The following is a 23,167-nucleotide window of genomic DNA, read 5'->3' as shown; positions in this document are numbered from 1 at the left end:
TGTTCAGTTATGGTATTTTCGCTGTGGATGATTGACAGCCACATTGCTGTTTATTTATGTTTAGTCCGCTGCTGTCGAAAATAATTTGTATATTTAGTTTTAACAAATCAAACGTGGAATTAAACGGCAAAACGCAACGACTAGAGAATACGCCTATGTGAAGAAAAACTCATAGATTGCGCGACATACGCGACTTTACGTGGTGTTGTGTGAGTGTGTGTTTGTGTGTGTTCCCAGTGTGTTTTGCGGCGAGACCCAGAAATAGAAATTCTCTTCTTGCCAAACCGAAACCGAAACGGCACTTTGTGTATTAATATATATATGTATGTATTTACATATGTACATATAATAAGTGAAAGCGCGTGTTTTATTTAGTCATATTTATGCGCGTGCCCGGCCAAATGCGCTTCTCTAGCGTTGACAGCAGCCTCGCTAGATAAAAGAAAAGCAAAAAGAATATAAAGTGTTTGTGTGTGTGCGTGCATGCGGGGGAAGGAAGCGGAGCCAAAGAGGAATTGCCTCATTACTCATCCGTCTATTTTGTGCGTGCAAAACGACAACGAAACGACAGCAGCAACAACAATAACAACGATTACATACAACGAACGACGACAACGAGCAGCAGACGGTGCAACAAATGTTTGTTAAAACAGCACAAAGTTGAAGGTAAGCCGCACTTGCAAATACTCTACTTAACATATAATAATCAAATACCAAAGGGTGTTTAGAGAGGGAAGGGGGCGGCAGATGAGTCATAGAACTATTGCAGTAGGCAAAGTTCAGTGGCATCGCTCGTTCCCTCAATGGATGCGTCACTCAAGCTCCACAAACACAACAACACGCAGACACAAACACACTCATAGACTAACTTACATGCAGTACTGCTGGCAGAATGTTAAAAGCTAGATTTAGTTAAAAATGGCTAAAATAAAAAATTACAAGAAAATAGCTTTAAAAATCAGTTATGTACTTGTTTTCGATAATTTTTTTAATTAAATTTTTTACAATTAGTTTATTATTTTGATTCTTAATGTTGTATTTTTCATTTCTTGCGCTATAAAGTATTTGGATTTTTAAAGTCCACTTAAAATAAAACTTATTTTTCTGACTGCTAAATATAGCCACAAAATGGCCATGGTGGCAGCACTGCACGCACACATATTCACACACATACAAATCTCTTTGACAAATACCGTGAACGAGTGCAGAGCAATTGCTGCTGCTGCTGCTGCTTCGACGCTGCTGCCGTTGGCGCTGCGCTGTCTGCCGCTGCTTCGACCCCTCTTCATTCTCTGCTCTACCCTTGTTCCCCACCCACCCACTTATTCCCTCCACTGCAATTTCAACACATTTCTTGTACGCTTTCTTATGCTTTGGTCGCTGCCGCCGCTGCTGCGACAAACGTTATTTATTGCTCCATTGCTGAAGTTGTTGCACTGTGCTAAGGTTGAAGTGCCTGCCACTTATGCTGCACATAATCCATAGGGTCAATAGCAGACAAGGCTGCCAGGCTGCAAGTTTGGTTCTGTGGCAAGTTCAAATTGCCGCCTTCGACGTTATTTTGTGTTTGCAAGTGTTTGTTTGTCTTCAGCAGGGGAAAAGGACATACCGAAAGAAAAAAGAAAAGTCGACGCAAGTTTTCTCAGCCATTCCAAATTTGAACTGTTGCCAAAACGGAAACGTATAAAAATCACCTTGGGCGGCCGATCCACAAAGTCTCCAAGTGCAGCCAGTTGTCTGTTTATCCTTGTGGTTGAAACACATAAAAGTTGCCAAAAAAGAATTGCATTTAATTATGCATATCCTCAGGCTCCAAAGTGCAAAGCAGTAAAGTTTGCAATGAAAGCAGTCGAAAGGCGAACAAAGAAATAAATTCTAAAAGTGCCCTTCTGGGGAATTGTTTGTTGGTTTCATTTAATAATAAAATATTAAGTTATTAAGGAACTGGGTAAACCCAAAAGAATATTACGTTCTATACAATATAGAATATAAAATTGTTAATTCGTTTTTTAGTTTAAAATAATGTTTTAATGAATATTTTCTTTAAGTGACAAAGGATATATAGCATATAAGTATTCTATAACGTTATTCTTAGCTTTTTTTTTTAAGTATATTTACTTGACAAAGTAAAGTATTTATTTTATTTCGAAATATACTATTCTATTATTCTTTGCTTTATATTAAGTAATATATTAATAGAAATTTTCTTTAGATGGCAAAGAAAAATTGATTTTTGTTAAAAATTAATGTACTATTCAATTATTCTTTGTCTAATTTGAAGAAGTATTTTAATGGATATTTTCTTTAGGTGGCAAAGTAAATATGCTAAATGAATGCTTTAACAAAAATGTATAAAAAATATACTTAGCTATATTATTTTTCATGCATTACGCTTGACGTAAATATAGGAAAATTTCATGAGTGATTCTTTGGCGAAAAAGTCAAATATGTCAATGACTTTTCTTATTCGCCTTTTTTCTGTATCTCATCAGAATATGTGAAAAGAATTTGTAATGCTTCCAGAAATATAATTAAGCTGATTGCTGTTTTTATGGTATATCATTATTTCAGTTTTGCACTTTAATGAACGCGTCTCAATAATAAATTTGGGCATCCCAAATTGAAAAACAAACACAGCAAAGTTTCTGTTATGAAACACAGGAAAATACCCTGCACTGATTTTCATTTATTATTGTACAGTATCTTTTCTAATTCAAAGGGGAAATTGCTTTAATGCCTTTATTAATTATTGACAAATGGCAAAAGCTTTGATTGACATTATCAATAAGGTACTTTTTTTTTAGAGCTATTCATGTGGTATAAACAGTTGGCATTTTATGGTTGGCATTTTCTCAGTTTCGTGGGTGAATGCAAAGCAAACAAAATATTTGTTTTCCGCTATTTGCTGTTGACCTCAATTCTAACGATGCGATACGAAATATGCCACATTGAGTTAGCAATCCGATATTTCGTTCTTCGTTCTGTACAACAAAAATTATGAACTGCCCGCCCACGTCTCGCAAGCCAACAAATAACAATAACAGAAAAACATGTAGAGGAGGAAGAAAAACACGAAAAGAGTATAAAGCAGAGATGAAGTTCCACTTAGAAGTGGGCACACAGAAGTGTATAAATAGCAATGAGATGCAATCAAATTATATGATGGCTATATTTCTCTTCGGGGCATGCAACAAAATGCATCTCAAGTGGCCATCTTAAATCTATCTCAGCATCGACATTGGATTCGAAAACCAGCCATGACAAGATTTTACTGGCTGTCGAACTGCATTAATTCGGTTTTCTTATTCTTGCGATACTCTTTGAGGGGGGTATTTTGAATTTCATAGGGTTTTTGTGTCATCATTTCAATATTAAGATTTTTTAGTTATTTTGATCTTTAAAATTGGTTTTAAATTTATATTAGATAATGACTTTTTGGTTATTACTGAATATTACAAGAAATTTAATTTTTAAAAGGGGAAATTAAATATTAAGGATATAGTTTTCATGACAAATAATTTATAATTGGATTTCTTTAAGAAATGTTTGTTTCGTTTTTTTTAGATTTTTCCTTTATCATTTTTATCAATATTTTATTCTCTCTCCATAATAATTGATTAATTTTTGTAATTTATATATTTATATTTATCGGTCAGGGTATTTGTTCCACCACATTTTAGATTTCGCGTTATTCTCGGTGAATACATTTTCTGCTCTGCCTTTGCTTGATTTTCTCAGACTTTTCTTTACAATCTGTGTGTGCTCTATAAAGATGTCTGAGAGTCGATGCCTCAATCCCAAATTGTTTTTATTTTTATTGTATACAATTTTACATTTACTTTTACGTTTACGTTCTGCTTGCTTGCTTGCTTATGAAGCAATCTCAATTGCAATTGCCTCACACCTTTTTCAATTGCTGCTCATTCGATAGTTTCTATTTCCCATTTTCTGTTGATTTTTTTTGTGTTTTTATTTTTGTTTACAATCTGTTGGGTTTTTTCGATTTGCAGTTGTGTCGCGCGCAAGAAAATAGAGAAGAAGAAAAAAAATATAGAATACGAAAATTTCCCTCGTCAAATTGCGCACTTCCGGAAATTGTTGTTGTTGTTGTTGGCTGCAGCATCATTATAATTATTTGACATCAAAACAGAGATTTTTTCCCTGTTGTTGTTGTCGTTGTTGTCAGCGACAGATCGTTAAAAAGCATGGCCAGATTTTCATCTCAACAGAGGGAGGCATATATTGTTATGAGTGTGTGTCTGTGTGAGTGTCTGCCTCTGCCTCTGTGTGTGCGTGTGTATGTGTGAGTGGATGCACTTCTTGTGGCACTGAATCGACGCCTCCTCCAACTGTTGCTGTCGCCATCGTCGTCGTCGTTGTTGTTGTTGTTGTTGTCGGCGCCATCTGCAAGTTTAATGAATTAATTAAAATTTTGTTTTGGCATCGCAGCGTCGACTGCGACTGCGACGTTGGCTTTGACTCCCCTCTGTGCTGCGCTGTGTTGTGGCATGACCTCAGCTTGCATCATTTTATCTGTCGTTGCGACCATGCACAATGATGAGCTGCGATGAAATGCAACATATGTGCGCTATCTACGGAAATTTCGATTGTTTTCTCTAGCCTCGCATCTTCCTCGCTTTAAATGTTTGTCGCACACTATACTTTTTCATGGTTAGTTCAACAATTTTGCGCATAGAAACAGATTTGAGAACAAGAATTTCGACACGTGGCACAAAAGTTTATGACAAAATTGCATTTTTGTTAACATGAAACTAATTAAAAGATTATTCTTTGCAAATTGTCTATATTCTTGCTTTACATATACAAACAATTTTCAGTATAGTTCTATAATTAAATTGTTTCTATTGTCACAAAAATAATTAGACATTTTAGTATTATATTTATTTGTTATACATCATCATTTAAAATCCTAGCACACCTATTTTAGATAAATAACTCAATTAAATGCTTGTTTATTTGTTTATCAACCGCTGCAAACCTGTTGCGCCTACTCATAGTTTTCTCTAGAAATTCATATCTTTTTGCTTTATTTTTTTTTAACTTTTCGAAAAACATTAGCAAACTGATTGGAACAGGTGAAAATTCGTTTGATTTTGCACTCAACAAATAATATTTCCACACTCATTAAGAATAATGTGTAAACGTTTTTCAAGCGATTACTAAACCTATAAATATGGCACATCCTCGTTTAGTTCCAATGATGTCAACTGTATCTTGTTGTTTCCATTTGAATTCTATACATATGCTGAGCAAATATTTTTATGGATTTTTTCAAAACAAAAGCACAACATGATGATGATTAAAAGGCAAAAATCACAACAAGAACAACAACAAGCTCAGTAAATGTTGGGGAACAAAACATGAAAATATTTCTCAATGAAATACAGAAAGCAAAAAAAACGAAATATAATGTATACGCCCCGCTGACCACTTGTGACCAGCGCCACATGCACTTGTCTGATATTGTACATACGTATACGACCCGTGCGCCCAATCGTCCAAGCCCATTCTCAAACGAATTCTGATGCTGATGATTCCCCTCGTTTGTCATCTGTGTGTGTGTCTGTATTTTTTTTTTACGAAAATATGCGCTGTATCCGGTCATATATAGATGAGACGATCTATATATATAAGTAGGTATGTTTTGTTAAGTATGGCGATCATTGAGCGAGTGAGAGAGAGAGAGTGAGAGTGAGAGCAAATGGGGAAAGCCGTGAAAATTCGGCTGCCGCGTTTTTGTGGGCCGCGAGTGTCGCCAATGCCGCCGTGTCGCAGTTTCGTGGAAGCAATGAACGTGTGCGGTGCAGCCAAATTTGAAAAGGCAAACGGCGAAAAACGGCAAACAAATCGTGCAACAATTGATGGTTGAACAAAACACACAAACAAAAAACGGCGTATATAAAACCGCTTTATATATAGTCGAGAAATATATGCATATGTTGGTGATTTTTGTGTAATCTAATTTCTCTCACTCTCTCGTTCTCTCGCGGAAAACGTGACCTTGTCTCACAAAAATTTAAATTCTCCAACTAATCGACAAAATACAAAGTTGCAGCAGCCTAAAAGACTGACGAACTTTCCTCCTGTAATGGCCACAATTTGCAGGTATTTTGGCAAGTGTCTACACATTGAATATATATACATATATATAGAATTTGTATATATATTTGTATACTAGAGATCGCCTGATTTCCATTGGCATATGGGAAGTCGGCACGTCAAGATTTATATTTTCGTCGCTTGTTATTTTTGGGGGGCTGCCAACGGATCTTTTGGGCAAAATAAAAAACATGTTTTTATTTCATATTTCTGCGGTTATTCATTCAGGCACAACACAACACAACCCAACAACAACAACAACAAATCATTTCATTTGATTCATTTGCAAACATTCCAATTCGTTTCAAATTTTGCAAACATTCAACGCAAAATTTAGCACAATAAACTTTACATTAGCATCTTCTAAGGAGAACCTGTTGCTGAAAATTTTGTGCAAACAATTTTTATTAATGTGAAAATATTCTTTTTTCTCTTTTTTTACAATATTTTTTTTGCACACATATTTATTTGCTTTCGTTTTAAATATTTTTGAAAATTCGGGACGCAACTAAAGGAATTTTCGTTTGTATTTTCAGCGACATTTTTGACGATCTCCATCAAAAGAGAAAACACTGAATAAAATAGTAGAGAGTAGATATACAAAGTTAGGCATATACACTTATCACATTTAACATGTTTCTAATCTAATCAGAGCTTGTTCACACCTCGAGAATTACCAGCAAACACCTCCGATAAGCTATGACATATTGGGCTGTCCAAAAAAGAATGAAATGATAAAGAATTTGTGTACACACTTTCCTTTCGACAAACATTTAACTGCAATTGCAATTATGTTAGACAAAAGTCGTAAAAAACAAATAATCATGTTTTTGGTGCCGAGCAAATCGTTTCAGCTTTTAGATTTTTGTGTACATCTTTTGAGATAATTTTTCGAACATATCGTAAAAACTGTGATCGTAAATTTTGCGAAACGCATGACAAGGCCTGTTGTTTATGATTTATATAGGATTTTTAGCCATTTTTATAAATACACATAAATTTCATTCAGTTTTCTTTCGTAATGGCTAAAAAGTTTCTCAATGCTTTTTTTTATTACTTTCATGGCCTTGGCCATCGATTACGATGTGAAAACGATTGCACACATTTTCCAGATAGACAATGTGAAAGGAAAAAGTAAAGAAGCAAATAAGCAAAAAAAGAAAATTGTCAAGGAAACTGTGCTGAGAGCACGCGAGAAGCAAACAGATGTTTTTCTAAATGCTTTGGCCATAATATTGTTATTGTGAGCACTAAAAACGAATGGAATTTTCAACACACGCTAACGAAGAGCGAATGATGATGACGATCCACTCGATTCGAACTGTTTCAATTCAATGCGTTTGCTATTCATATGTGGGCGCTTTTCCCACACATTAATTTTCGCAGTTATATAGACAGACATTTCATTGAACAATTTTTGGATCTGCACGCGCTGATTTTTCAAGTTCAGCAAACATTTCAATTCTATGCAATTTGTGTTACATTTCATTTCAATTTCTTTTACAGTTCATTAAGTTTTGAATGCCGTTTAGTTGTTATTTATTTTCTTGTTAAGTGCTGGCAAAATTTAATAAATTTCTATGCAATTTCAAATCAATTTCTTTTACAGTTCATTTAGACTTGAATGCCGTTTAGTTGTTATTTATTTTCTTATTAAATGCGTGCAGAATCTCATAAATTTCAATGCAATTCCAATTTATTTCAATAAGTCGAAATAATTCGCATTTCAATTTAGTTAAATAAATATCATATTTATTGCATTTACATTTCATAACTAACAGAATTTGTTTTCTTGCTGAGATAAATGTTTCTAATGAAATGTTATTTAAATTTGTATTAAATTCTAATCCAATTTTCATTAAAGCAATTTAAATTCTCTGGCAACTTTTCAATTCTATAATGAAATATGCAATGGAAATTAAATTCTCTGAATACTTTTTAAATATTTATTAAAATTCCCATATAGTGTATTAATATGTGTAACATTTAATTCATAAATCTCTATTTTAATCTCTCTTTCTCTTCCATTGCAGTTGAAGCAAATCAGAGCAGAGTTTGAAAGCAAAAGTGGAGCCACAAGCGATCAACGATGGACCAACCGTTGATTGTGCGGGCCGAGTACTCGTTCATGGGCAGCAACAACGATGAGTTGTGCTTCCAGAAGGGCGATCTCATCACGGTGACACAGCGCGAGGATGGCGGCTGGTGGGAGGGAACGCTCAATGATAAGACTGGCTGGTTTCCCAGCAACTATGTGAACGAGTTCAAGGCGCCACTGCCACTCACAGACACCATTCGGCCACCTGAGGAGATCCAGGAGAATCGCTCGCTGGTGCTGAAGGATCTGCTCGACTCGGAGCGGGCGCATGTCGCTGAGCTGCAGGGTCTGCTCGAGAACTTCCTGGAGCCCATGCAGCAGACGCAAATGTAAGTTTAGAGTTTGGCAAATAAACTTAATTAATTTTAATACCCGTTACCCATATGGTAGAAGGGTGCTATAACTTAGCTCCTTTTTCTGATAATTTGGTATATTATAACTTCTTTGGTATATCTCGAATGTAATATATTTTAGTCTTCGGTATATTTTAATACTTTTGCGGTATATTATTTTGTATATTTTAAGAATAATATCGCAAAATGAGTAGCAGGTATCTCAAAGTCGAGCACACTTGTCTGTAGCTTTCTTATCAAATTGTTTTTTTGATCATTTTCCAAATTTTGTTTAAAAGAATAGTTAAAGTGTAATTTTCGTGATTTCCAATAGGAAAAAAAAATTTTAATTTGTTTTCTACCATTAAGAATAGTTCTTTGTCGAATTAAATTCACGATAAACAAATTATTATCATATATACATATATTCCATCTTATTATTGAATTTGATTTTTATCTTTGACTGATCAACTAATTCAAATGAAATCTCTCTCTCCTCAGACTCAGTCAGGATGAGTATGCGCAGCTGATGTGCAACTTTGTGGAGGTGGTGCGCACACACGAGGATCTCCTGCTGCAGATCGAGGAGTGCAACGATCGTGTGGGCAAATTGCTATTGGGCAGCGCACCTCTGATGAAGAAAGTCCATCAAGCTTATTGTGCCACGCATCCCAAAGCCATTGTCATACTGGACAAGTACAAGTAAGTTACTAAGATAATCTCTGTTACTTCTTTGCTAATTGTTGCCACTTCTCACAGGGATGAGCTGGAGAAGTACATGGAACGTCAGGGCGCTGCCACCCCGGGTCTGTTAGTGCTGACCACTGGACTCTCGAAGCCCTTTCGTCGCCTGGATAAGTATTCGGCCATGCTGCAGGAGCTGGAGCGGCACATGGAGAGCAGTCACCCCGATCGTGGCGATACACAACGCAGCGTTGCCGTCTACAAGGACATTGCGGCCACCTGTTCGGCCACACGGCGACAGAAGGAGCTAGAGCTGCAGGTGCTTACGGGTCCAGTGCGCAATTGGCAGGGCCAAGAGCTGAGCACGCTGGGTGACATCATTCACATGGGCAGCGTGGCTGTGGGCGCCGATCATCGTGATCGCTACTTTGTGCTCTTTCCACAAACGCTGCTCATACTGAGTGTTAGCCAGCGCATGAGTGCCTTTATCTACGAGGTGAGCGAGGAGTAACTAGTGTGAATAATTAGCATATCTATATGCTTGGTTTAATGCAAAGCATTTACACAACTTATTTACTTGAATTGCTTGCTAAGAATCAACGCTTAATTGCAATATTTTTGTAGGTTTAAATGCAATTAATTTATCTGAAGTAACAAAGTTATCTCTAAATGTTTTTGATCACTTAAAATTAATATATTAATTGAAAGCTTTCAATCGAATTTAAAATATTTAAAGTATTGATAAATCAGTTGAGAATTTATTGACTTGAGATGTGCAAAATGTTGTTAATTTAAATGCAGTGATAAGCATACAAATTATGCTTAAGCTATTCATGTTAGCAGTCAACTTCGTTCTATTGTTAAAAATAGCTTATATTTAATTGCAGCAAATGTGCATTATAACTCATTACGGATTAAATAATAAGATATGTGTTCCATCTTATTATTGAGTTTATCAAATTTGTATCTTTAACTGAACAACTAATTTAAATCAAGTTACTTTGTTTCTTAATCGCCTATAATGCAAATTAAGAGCTTACAATTGAAAATCAATTCGATTTGATTGATGAAAATGCAGTCAAGCATACGATTAAAAGAAGTGTGTTTCATTGTTGAACTCTTTAAGAGAATTATTATGAATTATTAAATTATGAAACACATTTTGAAATGCACATCTTTATATACTTGTTATAAAGTCTAATAAATAATGCAACCTTTTATGATTTTTACCATATTTTGCTAATTATTAAATAGTAAATCACAGATTCTTAAATACTAATTTAATCCCAAAAATAATTGAGCATTTATTATACGCAGCATATTGAAATTGTTCACAAATTGCAATGATATAATTTTGCTTTATCACTTATTCATTTAACAAGATTAGATATAATTGAAATGAACACTAACGTATATCTAAAACATTTTACTTTACTACTACTTTACTACCATAATTACTAATGAAATTTCGTGTTCCTTCACAGGGTAAACTGCCGTTGACGGGCATCATTGTGAATCGCCTGGAGGATACGGATGTGATCAAGCATGCCTTTGAGATTAGCAGTCCGCTAATCGAGCGCATTGTCGCCGTCTGCCAAGGTCCCAACGAGGCCAACAAATGGGTCGAACTGCTGAACGCAAACAATCCGAATCCCACTCTGCCGATGGGCATCAAGCGACAGCTGAGCAACCTGAGTAACTCATCGATGAATGCGGCGCATGTAAGTTCCCAAAAAGTAAAGAAACAAAATACACAACACATCTACTCTATTAAAAGAATAAGTATAAATAAGTATATTGTATATAAAATGTGCGTATTGATGAACTTGGCAGCTCAGTCAGCATCTGGACGCGCGTGGTTATTGCACGCGATTCTCGCTGTGTGCCTACTACAACAGCCAACAGCAACAGCCACAGCAATCACAGCAGCAGCACAACTCACAACACTTGCGACCATTTCGCATCACATTGCCGCCCAGTAATTATCCGCCCACAGCTCCTTACGCCAATCTCAGTGCACACTTTGCACGCTTGGTACGTGCCGGACGCTTGCGCAGTGCCATTGTGAAGATGCTGTTGTATCCACAGTCCAGGCAAAGCATCGATCTCAAGCGGATTGCGTTGCGCAAGAAGCGTTGTCACAAAGCAGCCGCCAAGCTGCTCAAGGACATCAATGCCAACGTGGAGGAAGCTTGCTCTGCGATGTCTTCGCAATCGGAACTGGAGCGTCAGGATGCCTTTGAGTTGCCCACCGACTCGGAGAGCTATGAGGATGAAGATGTGGATGATGAGTCGTATTTGCGTAGCTGCAATTCGGATCCCTTTGAGTATGTCAAGTTCTACGAACATCGTCCGCTATGTAATTCCACAGGCACCTTTGTGGATCATGGCAGTGGAAGGCAGCGACACAGTTCCTCCATTAATCTGATTAAGTTGGATTCGCTGGACGAGCAGGAGCTGCTGGTGCAGCACGAACTCAAAAAGGAGTCGCTCGTCATTGGTTCCAAGGCGCTGCGTGCGCTGGCACGCAAATCCACGGAACGCAACTCGAGTGTGCACACTTCCACGGCCACCATTAATCTGGGCGGCTCGAGCATCACCAACTTTGTGGAGGAGGAGGAGGACGAGGAGCAGCTGGCGGCGTTGGAGCAGCCAGCGCAATCGGTGTCGCAGCCAAGCACACTGCAACAGCAAAGTTCCGATGCTAGTTCCATGTATGGGGCACGCTTGGGTGGCGCCTTTATGGCCTGCGAGAATCTGGCCAACATCAATGATGATCTCAAGCAGCGACGCGCAGCTGCGCCCACACAACAGCCACAACAGTTGGCTGGTTCTCCGATTGAACGCCACAGCATGCCCAGCATTTTTGTGGGCAATCGTTTCAATCGCTGTGCGGACACCGAGGTTTATGTGCCCACTTGGCGTGAACGCCACGAGACGCAACAGAATCAAAGTGTCGATGCGGAGTTGTTGAATGAAGACACCGAGGAGGATTGTGTGCATTCCAGTTCCATGGATTTGCCTGCCGCGTGTCGCACGGCGCCCGATCAGCTTCAAGCCGAGTTGCTGTACAACTACGAGGCATGCGGCAACGTGGAGCAGCAGCAGCAGCAACAACGTGTCTCACACAAAAGCGACAGTCCACAGACGGGTAATGTGCGTGGTGTGGACATTGCACCCGAGCGTTGCAGCTCCAGCACAGAGCTGTGTATTGAGGCGACCAAGAGACAGCCGACGGAGAGTCAACAACGCGACTCGATGCGACGTTGCATCAGCTATCAGTATCTGCAGATGAATCAACGTCCAGCGCCGCCTCCTCCACCACAGCCACCAACTACCAGGAACGATCATGGTGATTGCAAGTGTCGCTGCTGCGAGAATTCACAGTGTCCCAGTCCACGTTCCAGCGACAGTGGCATGGCTGGCAGCTGCACCATTGCCTCGCCTGATCCGCCTAATGCCGAGTGTGGAGGTGTCGATGTGTTGGATCAAGTGGAGCCAGAGCGACGTTTCGATGTGTGCGGCATGTTTCGCGAAAAGTTTCTAACGCCAGAGGCAACGCAAGAGGAAGAGGATACATCACAGCAGCAGCAAACAGAGGATGAAGTGCAACCACAGGAAGCGGCAGCTGCGTCTGCTGCTCCCGTCAGCAACTCGTCACAATTCCAAATCAATACCAAGAGTATTTTTCTGGCCTCCAGCGCCAGCATGGATGAGACCACGCCACGTGTCACGTCTAATGAGCTGGTTTTCAGCGGCAGCTGCTCAGCGGATCAATTGGATCAGCCACGTGCCACCTTCCGGTCTGGAATGTATGCGCACTGGTGGAAAAAGGAGCGATTGCCGCCAGAAGTGTTGCGTGGCATTGCCAGCGCCTACAACAAGCGACTGCCGCAAGAACTGAAAGCATGCAGCAAGGACTCACATTGCTCGCTGGGTTCCATCTGTTCCAGCTGCTATTGTTCGCTGGGTGCCAGCGGTTATAGCGAGGGAGCCATCTCGTGTTCGCTGTGTCATCATTGTGGCGAATCCACAGAGACTTGCACCACAAATACAACGACCACAACGGCATCGAGTTGCTCTAATTGCCCAGTGTGCAGTGGCGATGACGCAGAGCCAGAGTGCAGACAATCTTTGTCCAGGCGTGCGGCTTTCGGGGCACATCCATCGTATTCGACGTCGCTCGATTGTCCCATTTGTGCGGCACGCGTAGCTTTAGCAACCGAAGAAGGCAAGCGAACCGAAGTGAGACGCCGAGAGTCAAAAGTCGTGGCATGTCGCTTGGATGAGTCCCATTCTCTATCTATTTATCTCTATTCCCATCCAGGCGACTTGTGCACGACGCTCGGCGCTTTTCTGCACGTGTTTCCGTTCCGTTTGATTGTTTTGTATATTCGTTTTGCTCACTTTTCCAACATTTGCCTCACTTTCCGCATCCATTTCCATTTATGATCTGATCTCCTTTAAAAACAAATTTGACAAATTCGCAGCACGCCAAGAATATTTCTGAATTCAATTCAATTCATTTCAAACATGCAGTCAACATTGAACTCAATTTAATTGAACATTTAACTAATCACTTTGACGTAGCTTAATGTAATTTATTTGTCGAAGAAATGTAAAGGAAAATTTATTAATTTTAAATATAATTATTAAATATAGAGGCAGTTAAAAATCAGTTCTTTATAAACGTTGGCATAGAAATTTTTTTATAAAGTGCAAAGGATAGAGTTTTAGTTAAAGCTTTTTAGTTTTCAATTTATTTATTATAGACACATAGTTCATTTATATTTTCTGCTCAGTTTACAGTTGAAATGGATTTTATAAACATCTAAAAAACTATCGTACTATTTTTTATTCCTTTGTGGTAAAATTATTACGACCAAGCTATAAGAATCAGAAACCATTTCCTCAATTTGTGGTTAATTTAATGTTTGGATTAGTCATATTGAGCTAGCAAAATTAGCTTAGCTTCTGATGTCATTTTGAATTCAATAATTCAAAGTATATCAGTGTTTTGTAAAAAGTACTGAAATTGTTTAGGTTTATTACACAATTTTATAGACAACTAGTCAAATGAAAATTTAATACTTTCTGTTTTACTATTAACATATGGGAAATTCAGATAATTGAAATGCAGAAAATATTTGATTTTTTTTAACATTTATAGTAGCTGAATTTAGATAATTGAAATGCTAAACTTCAACACTCCAACAATCTATTTTTGTCGACTGATGTTATAACCAAACTCACAAGCAGAAAGTGATCAATTTGGAACCCTTTTAAAGTGCTTTCCTCACGCCTCATCCTTATTTTTTCGCCCATCACTTTGCAATCGTTGCGCGTACTAACCAAAAAACAAACAAACCACAAAATGCAACTACAATGAAAGTTTGATTTCTTTTCGGCTCCAAAACGAATTACAAAACATTTATCTAACGCTCCAGCAACACACAAAAACAAAAAACAAAAAATTGAACAGAAAAGAAAACAGAACCACAAAACTCATTCGATTCGATTTGCTTGCTGCGCTTTGCTGCCCGATGGACTGCAGACTTGTTGTTTTGTCATTGTTGTTAATGTTGCAGTTGCCGCTGCTGTTGCTGCTGCTGCTGCCGCTGTTGCTGCTGCTGACAGCTGCCAAGAACATTCATCAGAACTAACGAATGCCTCATTGATCGTAATGTTAAATGAACTGAGACTAATTGCCGCCTGTTCTTCTCTCTTTCTTACTCTCTTCAAATTGTTTGAATTCTTCACTGACTCTTCGGGTTTTTCTCTGTTTTGTTTGTTGCAGATGTCTCCGCCATCGAGCCACAGCCTATTGTTGCCACCCGGCAGCAATCGCAACCAGACGCCAACAGTGCCAAGCAACAGCATCAGCAACAGCAACATCGGCAGCCTCAGCAATCAGTCGGCACAGGGACTGGGATCAGGAGCATCAGTGGTGGGAGCGGGAGCGGGAGCTGTGAATGCAGCCACTGCGATGTCACAACACAAACGGAGCCTGTCGTTCAATCACCACCTCAGCTACAACCAATACACGCACACTCAGCCTCCACAACATCATCTGCATCCACCACAACCACCAAGTCTACCAAGTCATCTGGGGGCGCTAAGCCACAAATCAAGTTTAGTCCCGACACCAAGCAGCAAGACAGCGGCGGCAGTGGCAACAGCGGCGGCAACAGCTCCGGGAGTGGGGGAAAACAGCAGTCAGGCAACGGCGGCGCCAAACGCAAGGAAAGGAAGCACAAAGGGTGAGTCCAATTTAATAATGCGCTTAACTGCCTCATCTTTTTAGATATGAAATATTCGTCAGTCTGCTTTTCAATGCAATTAACGTAACTTGATTATATACAATACTTTTAAAATAAATTAGGCAATTCTCTTAAAAGTTTAATAAATATAAATTAATTAAATGAGCTCTAATATAATTTATTACATTTTGCAGTTATCTTAAAAATACGTCTAACTTAAATTCATTCATCAAATTACATATGAATAAAATAACTTTTAGCAGTAATCATACAAAATACAAATTAAGTAATGTTACTTTATTAATAAAAATGCATTGCAACAATATTGGCATGTATCTCAAAAATGTAATTGACTTAAATAAACGGAAATAATTAAAAAAATGTAAAAAATTGGGCATTTATGTCGATAAATGCAATATAAGTTGATTATTTCTATAAAATAAAATATCATTAAAATAAGACATATAATTTTAGGCAGTTATCTGCAATATGCAGTAAAGATATTTAGAAGCCCTCTGACTTGAAGATGTCGAAATGAATTCAATTAATTTTTTGATAGATGAAGGAGTGTCTAGCTCTCCTAATAGATAAAGCAAATGCGATTTACTTTGTTAATAAAGTTTCAAAATAACTCCAGACAGTATTGAGGCAGTTAAGCGCATTAAACTGTTTGCCTTTTTAACTTTTTTATTAAACCTACTTTCAATCCTTTTTACAGCTAATTGGACCATCAGCTGTTTGCGTCCCACGCCACCATTGCGTCCCAGTTTATTAAATGCAACGAGCGGTTCCGGCTCCAGCTCCGCATCCGGCTCTGGCGGCGGCGGCGGCAGCTCCAACAACGCGCTCTCGAGCTACTGCAGCGGACGCCGCAATCAGCCGACGTTCGAGGAGGATGCGCTCGTGTTGCGCGTCTTCGAGGGCTACTGTGCTGCCTATCAGAACAGTGCTCGCAACACCATACACTCGGGTAAGTGTCGTCGCAGTCCCATGTGCTACGTCTAGGCAGGCGCAAAATGAAAAGATGAGCTGCCATCCTCCATCCTCCCCCTCTGCTCATCTCTATAAATATTTGATGTGTATTCTCCATTATGATTTTGCTGTTTATGTTGATTTTTCAATTTTATGGAAAACACACAAGTTTTTCGTTTTAAGTTTTCGTTTATTTTATGATATTCATCGACAGCTAAATTTGTTGTAGCCAAATTGCTTTACCACAAACACACATACACACACACACACCCACACATTTAAATGTGAAAATGCTGCTAAAAAAAAACACTAAGTGAAAATAGTTTTAAAGTTTTATTTGTTTTGGTTTGGTTTCATTTATAACAAATTCGTAAAACGTTTCACAACAAACAAACAAAAAACAGAAAAATACCATAAACCATAAAAATATATAAATAAATGCAGAAATTGTTGCTCTAACTTGTATTAGTTGATAAGCTTAATGAAACATAAAAAAAAGAATTGTTAAACTACAGCAATATTGTATTGCTTAATATTATGATTTTAACAAAAATTGGATATTGATATTTTTGAATCAGGACTCGTGAAACATTTGTAATTGGTGGCCAAGAAAAATACGAATTTTAAAAACTTTCTTTTAGTTTTGTTCTGTTCATTTCTTAATAATTTCTCATTACTATTTATGTTTTTTGTAATTGTTAAGTGCGCTCATCAAATTGAACAATTATGCAATTGTATTTGAAAATGCTAATATGTTTTTGGTCTCTTAATATTAATATAAAACTTAATAATAATCATAATAAATATGCCGAAAATAATTGGTTCAAATTCCCATTAAAACAGATGTAAACCTCAGTTGAATTTATTTAGTTATCGCTATCGTATAATGCATTATTCATAATCATATACTCATATATTCATAATCATAGACTTAAGGCATTTACCGATTGATTGATTGATTGACTGTAAGGTTTTTTCGTTGCTGCCTTCTTCCCCCCGTTCATCCATTCCTCTCTTTATTTTTGGTTGTGGTTCCCCTTCTCCTGCTTAAACGTAATCATTTTGCTGGTTTTTGGTTTCATCCGACGACTCCTCTCTCTTTCACCTGCTTTCACATTTTGACCTCTCACCTTTATCGCTTTATCATGTTGTTGTCGTTGTTGTTGTCGCGCTTTTTGGTGTCCATTTTAATTGGTTTTTGATCATTTTTTGTTGTGGTTTTTGGTTTCCTTTCGTGTTGTTGTCGTTCGTTGTTGGTATTTCGTTTTTCGTTCTTCAAATATCTTCATTTTCTCTCTTTGTCTTTCACGCCTCTGCCACACCGATTGTACTCTAAACGACCCAACAACAACCTCAACTGCAACTTGCAACTTCAACTGTGTAGCGTTGCAGCCTTGGACTCCCTGTTTGCCCATACGCGGCGGCAAGCTGAAAACGAGCAAAACCTTCTCGACCTCCAATCCGCAGCTGCCTTTTGTAGCCAATGCAACGCAGTTTACCCATCAGCATCAGCAACTACAACATCAGCAGCAACAACAGCAACAGCAGCATCAACAACAGCAGCAGCAACATCAGCAATCGCGACAACATTCTGCGGGCAGCTTAAATTCCTCGTTCATCTGGCGTGAGGCAAGTCCCAATAGCTTCAATTTGTACTCCAGCTCGGTGGGTTCTTCGTTGAACACATCGCCAGCGCAACGTTACTCGCTGACCGGCTCGGGAGCTGGCATCAAGGACTATCAGCGTGCGTTGTCTGAGGAGCGTGCTACACGCAAATCCTTGAATCGCCTGAAGAGCGGCTTTGGTTCTGGTTACGACAACGTTTGCACCTCGCCACTGCTGCCGCGCAAGAATAAACCGTCGCCCAAGTTGCTGCCACAACAGCAGCAAAGCTATCAGCGTGTGGGCAACAACTTGAGTGGAACTGCAACAACGACAATTGTGAAACCCAATCCTGGTGCACATCCTGGCCTCTACGACCGGCGTCTCAATCGCTCCTTTGAGACATCCACATCACATCGCTATGCGGGATTTGGAGCTGGTTATTTGATGAACTGCGGCGGCGCCCTGCGCACCAGCACCTTGCAACGCAGCACGCCACAGTTGGCGGCGGGTGGCGAGCGTTCGGATGGCGACAGCGATGTGGAGCAGCGTGATGGTTGCCACGCTTTGCTCCGTAATGGAAGCGGCGGCGGCGGCAATCGCAATCATCATGATAATGGTGGCAACGTGGAACTCAATCCGGATGGCACGAAGCGGCAATCGGGCAGCTGGTGTTGCGGTAATTTTGTCATGAAGCAATGGCGCAAGATCAACCATCTCTGAGGCGCCTTGTGGCAGCTGTGTGTGCTTGTGGCAGTAGTGTCCTCATTATCAGAACAAACAAAACAAAAAACCAAAAAAAAATGAACAACACACAACCAACACACAATCTTTCGCACATCAGCTTCATATATATTATATATCTGTATACTTCTCTATATTCATTGCTGCCGCCTGCTGCAGATTGTTGTTGATGCTGCCACAGCGCTCTCTTCGCTTATTGCTTTGAATGCGCCACCGCCAATGCAGATACAGTTACAGTTACAAATTACAGTTACTCTCGTACTCAAGCTGCTCTAGATCTCTAGAACTTAATAACTTAACTGATTTCTAGCTTCATTTGCTGTTGCTCAATATTTGCTTCAATATGCCAACAGTTCTTAAACAACAATCAACTAAGTTCAAACTGGCAAATTTAGCTATAGTTTTTGTGTGCCTAGCAATTATATATGATATATATAACTACAGCAGATCTGTAAAGTATGAAATTGGAATTTATTTAGATTTTTTATCATCTGAAAAGCTTGCTTAACTATTGAGTTGATTTTACACTATACAAAATATTCGAATTTTTAAATATATTTCCTAAATTTTATTAAAGTGAATTAACTTTTATAAAGTAAAGTAAATTGAATAAAAGTTAAACTTAATATCTAATTGATTTTATTGGAATTAGTTAATTTTTTTCTTTTAAGTAATTAAGAAAGAGATAAAGTTTTTAATGTTTAGAATTACAAGAGGAATATTTTAAAATCTTGTTTTCAACTTTCTGAAAAATTGGCCTTTTATATCGAAATAATTTTATTGGCATTAGTGAAAATTTTTTAAGTACCTAAGAAAGATTAACAAGGTTTTTAGAAAATTTGTGTATAATTTAATAATATTGCAAATTTTAAATTGTCTTCTTAAAATATTTGAAAAATAATTTGAAATTACAAAATAGAATATTTTAAAATATGTTTTTTTACTTGCTGCAATATTTGCCTTTATGCATTTAAAATGCTTAGCTGTAAATATTTGGTTTATTTTCAATGCAACTTTACAGATCTGCTCCCATAGTAACTGTGTGTAGTTGTGTTCTAGTTTTTAACTGTATTTTTTTTCTAATACTTATACTAATTGTAAGTTGAGTGATCTGTAATATAGATACAAAACAAACAAACAAACAAAAAAAGACTCAGCCAAAAAAAGACTACTTAGCTACTTAAATGAGAAACGATTGGAAATGTGTAGAAAATATTTTGTACCAAGTACTTAAAGTAGCATGCCGCCGATTACTTGCCTCACCTCCTCCTCTCGCAGAAATTAGTGAATCGTACTTGAAGTGCAACTGCAGATGGTTCCTCAAGCTAAAAAATCGAAATCTACGAAATCTAGCGAGGCTTTTACACTTTCCGTCCAAGGCTTTTACGGAATAACACAAGTTTGCTATAAACCATTTACTAAATATATTTGTGACTTGATATACATGATTTGCCATAGCTTAAACAAGGAATACTATAATACTTATGAGGTTCCAGTGGAGGTTCCTTTGTTACCTGCCTAGCAAAACAAAAGAAGGAAACGATATTAAAGAGTTGAAGAGAAGCAAAAATCAAAAGAAATGTGCAATGTTTAATCAAAATAAAACGAGTTTAAAACGCTTTAAATGTTAGTCAAGCACTTGGCAATAACTAGAAACTAAAACCCTAAACTAAATAAGGAGTACATTATTGTTGTGCATTATTATGTTAAACTAAATTAAATTACATTTAAATTAAATGAAAAAATAAGCTGTAAGTGTTTTGTGAAACGTTGTCTAACCAAATACAATTACCAACTAACTACTATTAATAATATATAATGGATTGAAAAATGCGTTTATACGTTTGTATTCAAATTCACTTGATGAATATTTCAATGAAAACAAAGAACAAAATTTAAATAAAATCATTTCTATTCAAGAATATGTTGTATTTTATATTCGTATTTGTACTTGTATTTGTGTGTACTTGTGGTATTTATTTATGTACAAAAAAAGCAAGAGATAAACACAATTAAACTACTCACTTAACATGAACATAACAAACAACATTACAATCGATTGTAGTCGTATTTTATTTATTGTTCACAATTATTTGGTTGCACTTCAAGAACTAAGATTAGAATTAAATTGATATGTAATTTATGATTTCAATTGTAATAGAGTAGAGCACATTTTTGTTAAATTCTAGAGTATAAATTGTACTTATAATATGCAGCTATCTACATACATACATACTATTCATATTATCATATTCATAATCATAATACTCATACACATTCTCGCTCTGCATAATTCATTCATTTTGATTCGCTTTTTGTGCTAGTTACACACAACAAAACACTAACATCGTATTATCCCGTTTATCCCGTTTTCTTTTCTTAAAACAACAACAACAACAAACACATTCCACACTACAATCAATCCAGGCCTTGAGAACGAGGACATGACACCAACACTGAGGCAACTTTGGACCGCCATTCGGCAAATGCAACAGGATATGTCGCAGATCAAGCTGCAGATCAACGAGGAGCGAGCGCTGCGTGCCGACTTGCAACAGCTGTTGATGCAACATCTGGAGACGAGCAGCGTCAGCAGTGGAGCCAACACACCCAAGTGTTGACTATGTAAATGAAGGTCAACACCGATTCCCACTGAGTAACACAAAAATATATATATAGTATAATAATTAACAAAACAAAACAGAGAAAAAAAAGAACCCGCCGCCGCTGCTTTTAGCTTTAAACTCTTATTAAACTAGAATTCTTTTTTCTACATTTGGAAAGAGAGAGAAAGAGAAATTGTAAACCAAAAAGAAATTAATTAATATAACTAAAAAGGACTTTAAAACTCTAATTTTGTGAGTGACATTGTGGACAATACGCAAACTGCATGTATAATTTGTTGAGCAGCTGCTGCTTTCTGTCCAGCCATCTATCCATATACGAGTATCTATTCAATTCTTGCTGGCATCTATATATTCAATTAGCTAAGAGATTTACTTCCCCACAAAAAATATTATATATTTATTATTTGAGCTAGGCAATCCGTTGGCAACTTTTGTAGCAATTAATTTTAATTATACATTTTTTTATACGTTTAAGTTTAGAATGAGTGTGTGTAGCAATAAATATTTTGCTGTTGGGAGTTTTTTTTGTAATTGATTTGTACAAGTATTGAAATTTTGTCGATAAGCTAAGTAAACGAAAGTAAAACTCTGAAAATGTGCCAATCCTTTTTGTAGTAATTGTAAGGAAAAACAACGCTCAAAACAAGTTGTATTTATTGTGTAGTAAATTTAATTCAACTGTATACAAAATAAACATAATAAATAAATGAATCCATGCTAATTGTAAATGAATTATTTACACTTTGCTGCAGCAGCGTTGTCGCCCACTTTTTTGTTGCATACTTTCGCGCGCGATAAAAAATAAATTAATTGTGTTGCTGCTGTTTGGCGCAATATTAAATTGAAATTAAGAGGGGTTTTTGCTAGTGCCATATTTACATTTCAATTTGAATTAAATGTACGCTATAAAAAGTTCCAGCTTGTGCCATATTTACAGTATGGTAAAAAGAAATTTAATTGTGCTTTGAGAGCAGTTAAATTAATGCTGTGCGGGGATTAAGATAACAATCGCATTTAAGTATGTGTAAAATTGTTTATATAGTGCGCAACAATGTTTAAACTCTAAAGTGTAACTGCAAATTATGTGTCTCTGTGCCGCATAGTTTTTGAATGCTTTTATTTTTTTCTGCTCTGCTTCGCACAGTGCCCCCAACTGCTGCTGCATGTATCTCTAGCTGTATCCCAAAGATACATTCGTCGTCAGCGTACGTAATGAGATTACAATCAAGTAGTCGCTATGGCGACAAATGAGTGACAAGCGTTGCTGTTGCTACACTCGGTCTCTTTAGTTGGTCTGGCTGTTTGCGAAACAATTTCAGTATGTCAGTAAGGAGTTGAGAACAATGTCAAGTCTGTCGGCTGTCGTCTGTTCCCCCCTTTTCTCTCTCTGTACATATGCTGGACTCGAGTATGTGTCACTTCCACTTCCTTCCTTAACGCTGTGAATCTCCGCACTTCGCATGGATCTCACATTTGTTTTTAGTTTGTTTTGCTTGTTTAGTTTTTCGCAGCCAAAACGGATGGCGATGACGGAAGTTTTCGCTTGCACAACGTCTACAGCAGAGGAAAGCCCTCCAGCTCCATCTCCGACTCTGTCTCCGTCGTCGTCTCTGTCGTGTTGCATTTTCCAACAGCACGCCCTTTGCTTGTTAGCTGCTTAACTAAATTGTCGACCATTCGTTTAGCTCTTGACTAAACGATGACTAAAGCGAAAATCGTCTTTAATGA

At 37.7% G+C, this 23,167-nt stretch overlaps 1 protein-coding gene across 4 annotated transcripts; it reads left to right on the top strand.

The window, feature by feature from the left end:
- The first annotated feature begins 21 nt into the window (after window positions 1-21).
- On the top strand, window positions 22-22,152 carry LOC132796267 (rho guanine nucleotide exchange factor 7). 4 transcript variants are annotated; one of them, XM_060807567.1, is made up of 9 exons: window positions 30-666; window positions 8,154-8,547; window positions 9,052-9,252; window positions 9,310-9,730; window positions 10,719-10,955; window positions 15,032-15,494; window positions 16,213-16,464; window positions 17,851-18,747; window positions 21,240-22,152. In XM_060807567.1, exons 2-9 carry the CDS (start codon window positions 8,210-8,212, stop codon window positions 21,431-21,433), a joined length of 3,003 nt encoding a protein of 1,000 aa, XP_060663550.1. In that variant the 5' UTR covers window positions 30-666; window positions 8,154-8,209; the 3' UTR covers window positions 21,434-22,152. The 4 variants fall into 4 exon arrangements, with proteins under 4 accessions (XP_060663391.1, XP_060663550.1, XP_060663625.1 ...); XM_060807408.1 differs by lacking the exons at window positions 17,851-18,747; window positions 21,240-22,152 and adding an exon at window positions 11,068-13,465 and having other exon boundaries at window positions 22-666; window positions 16,213-16,353; XM_060807642.1 differs by lacking the exon at window positions 17,851-18,747 and having other exon boundaries at window positions 35-666; window positions 21,240-22,151.
- The last annotated feature ends 1,015 nt before the right edge of the window (window positions 22,153-23,167 follow it).

This window comes from Drosophila nasuta, chromosome 2L (genome assembly GCF_023558535.2).
Source record: "Drosophila nasuta strain 15112-1781.00 chromosome 2L, ASM2355853v1, whole genome shotgun sequence".
Lineage (NCBI taxonomy): Eukaryota > Metazoa > Arthropoda > Insecta > Diptera > Drosophilidae > Drosophila > Drosophila nasuta.
This window is presented reverse-complemented; position numbering and strand designations above follow the sequence as displayed.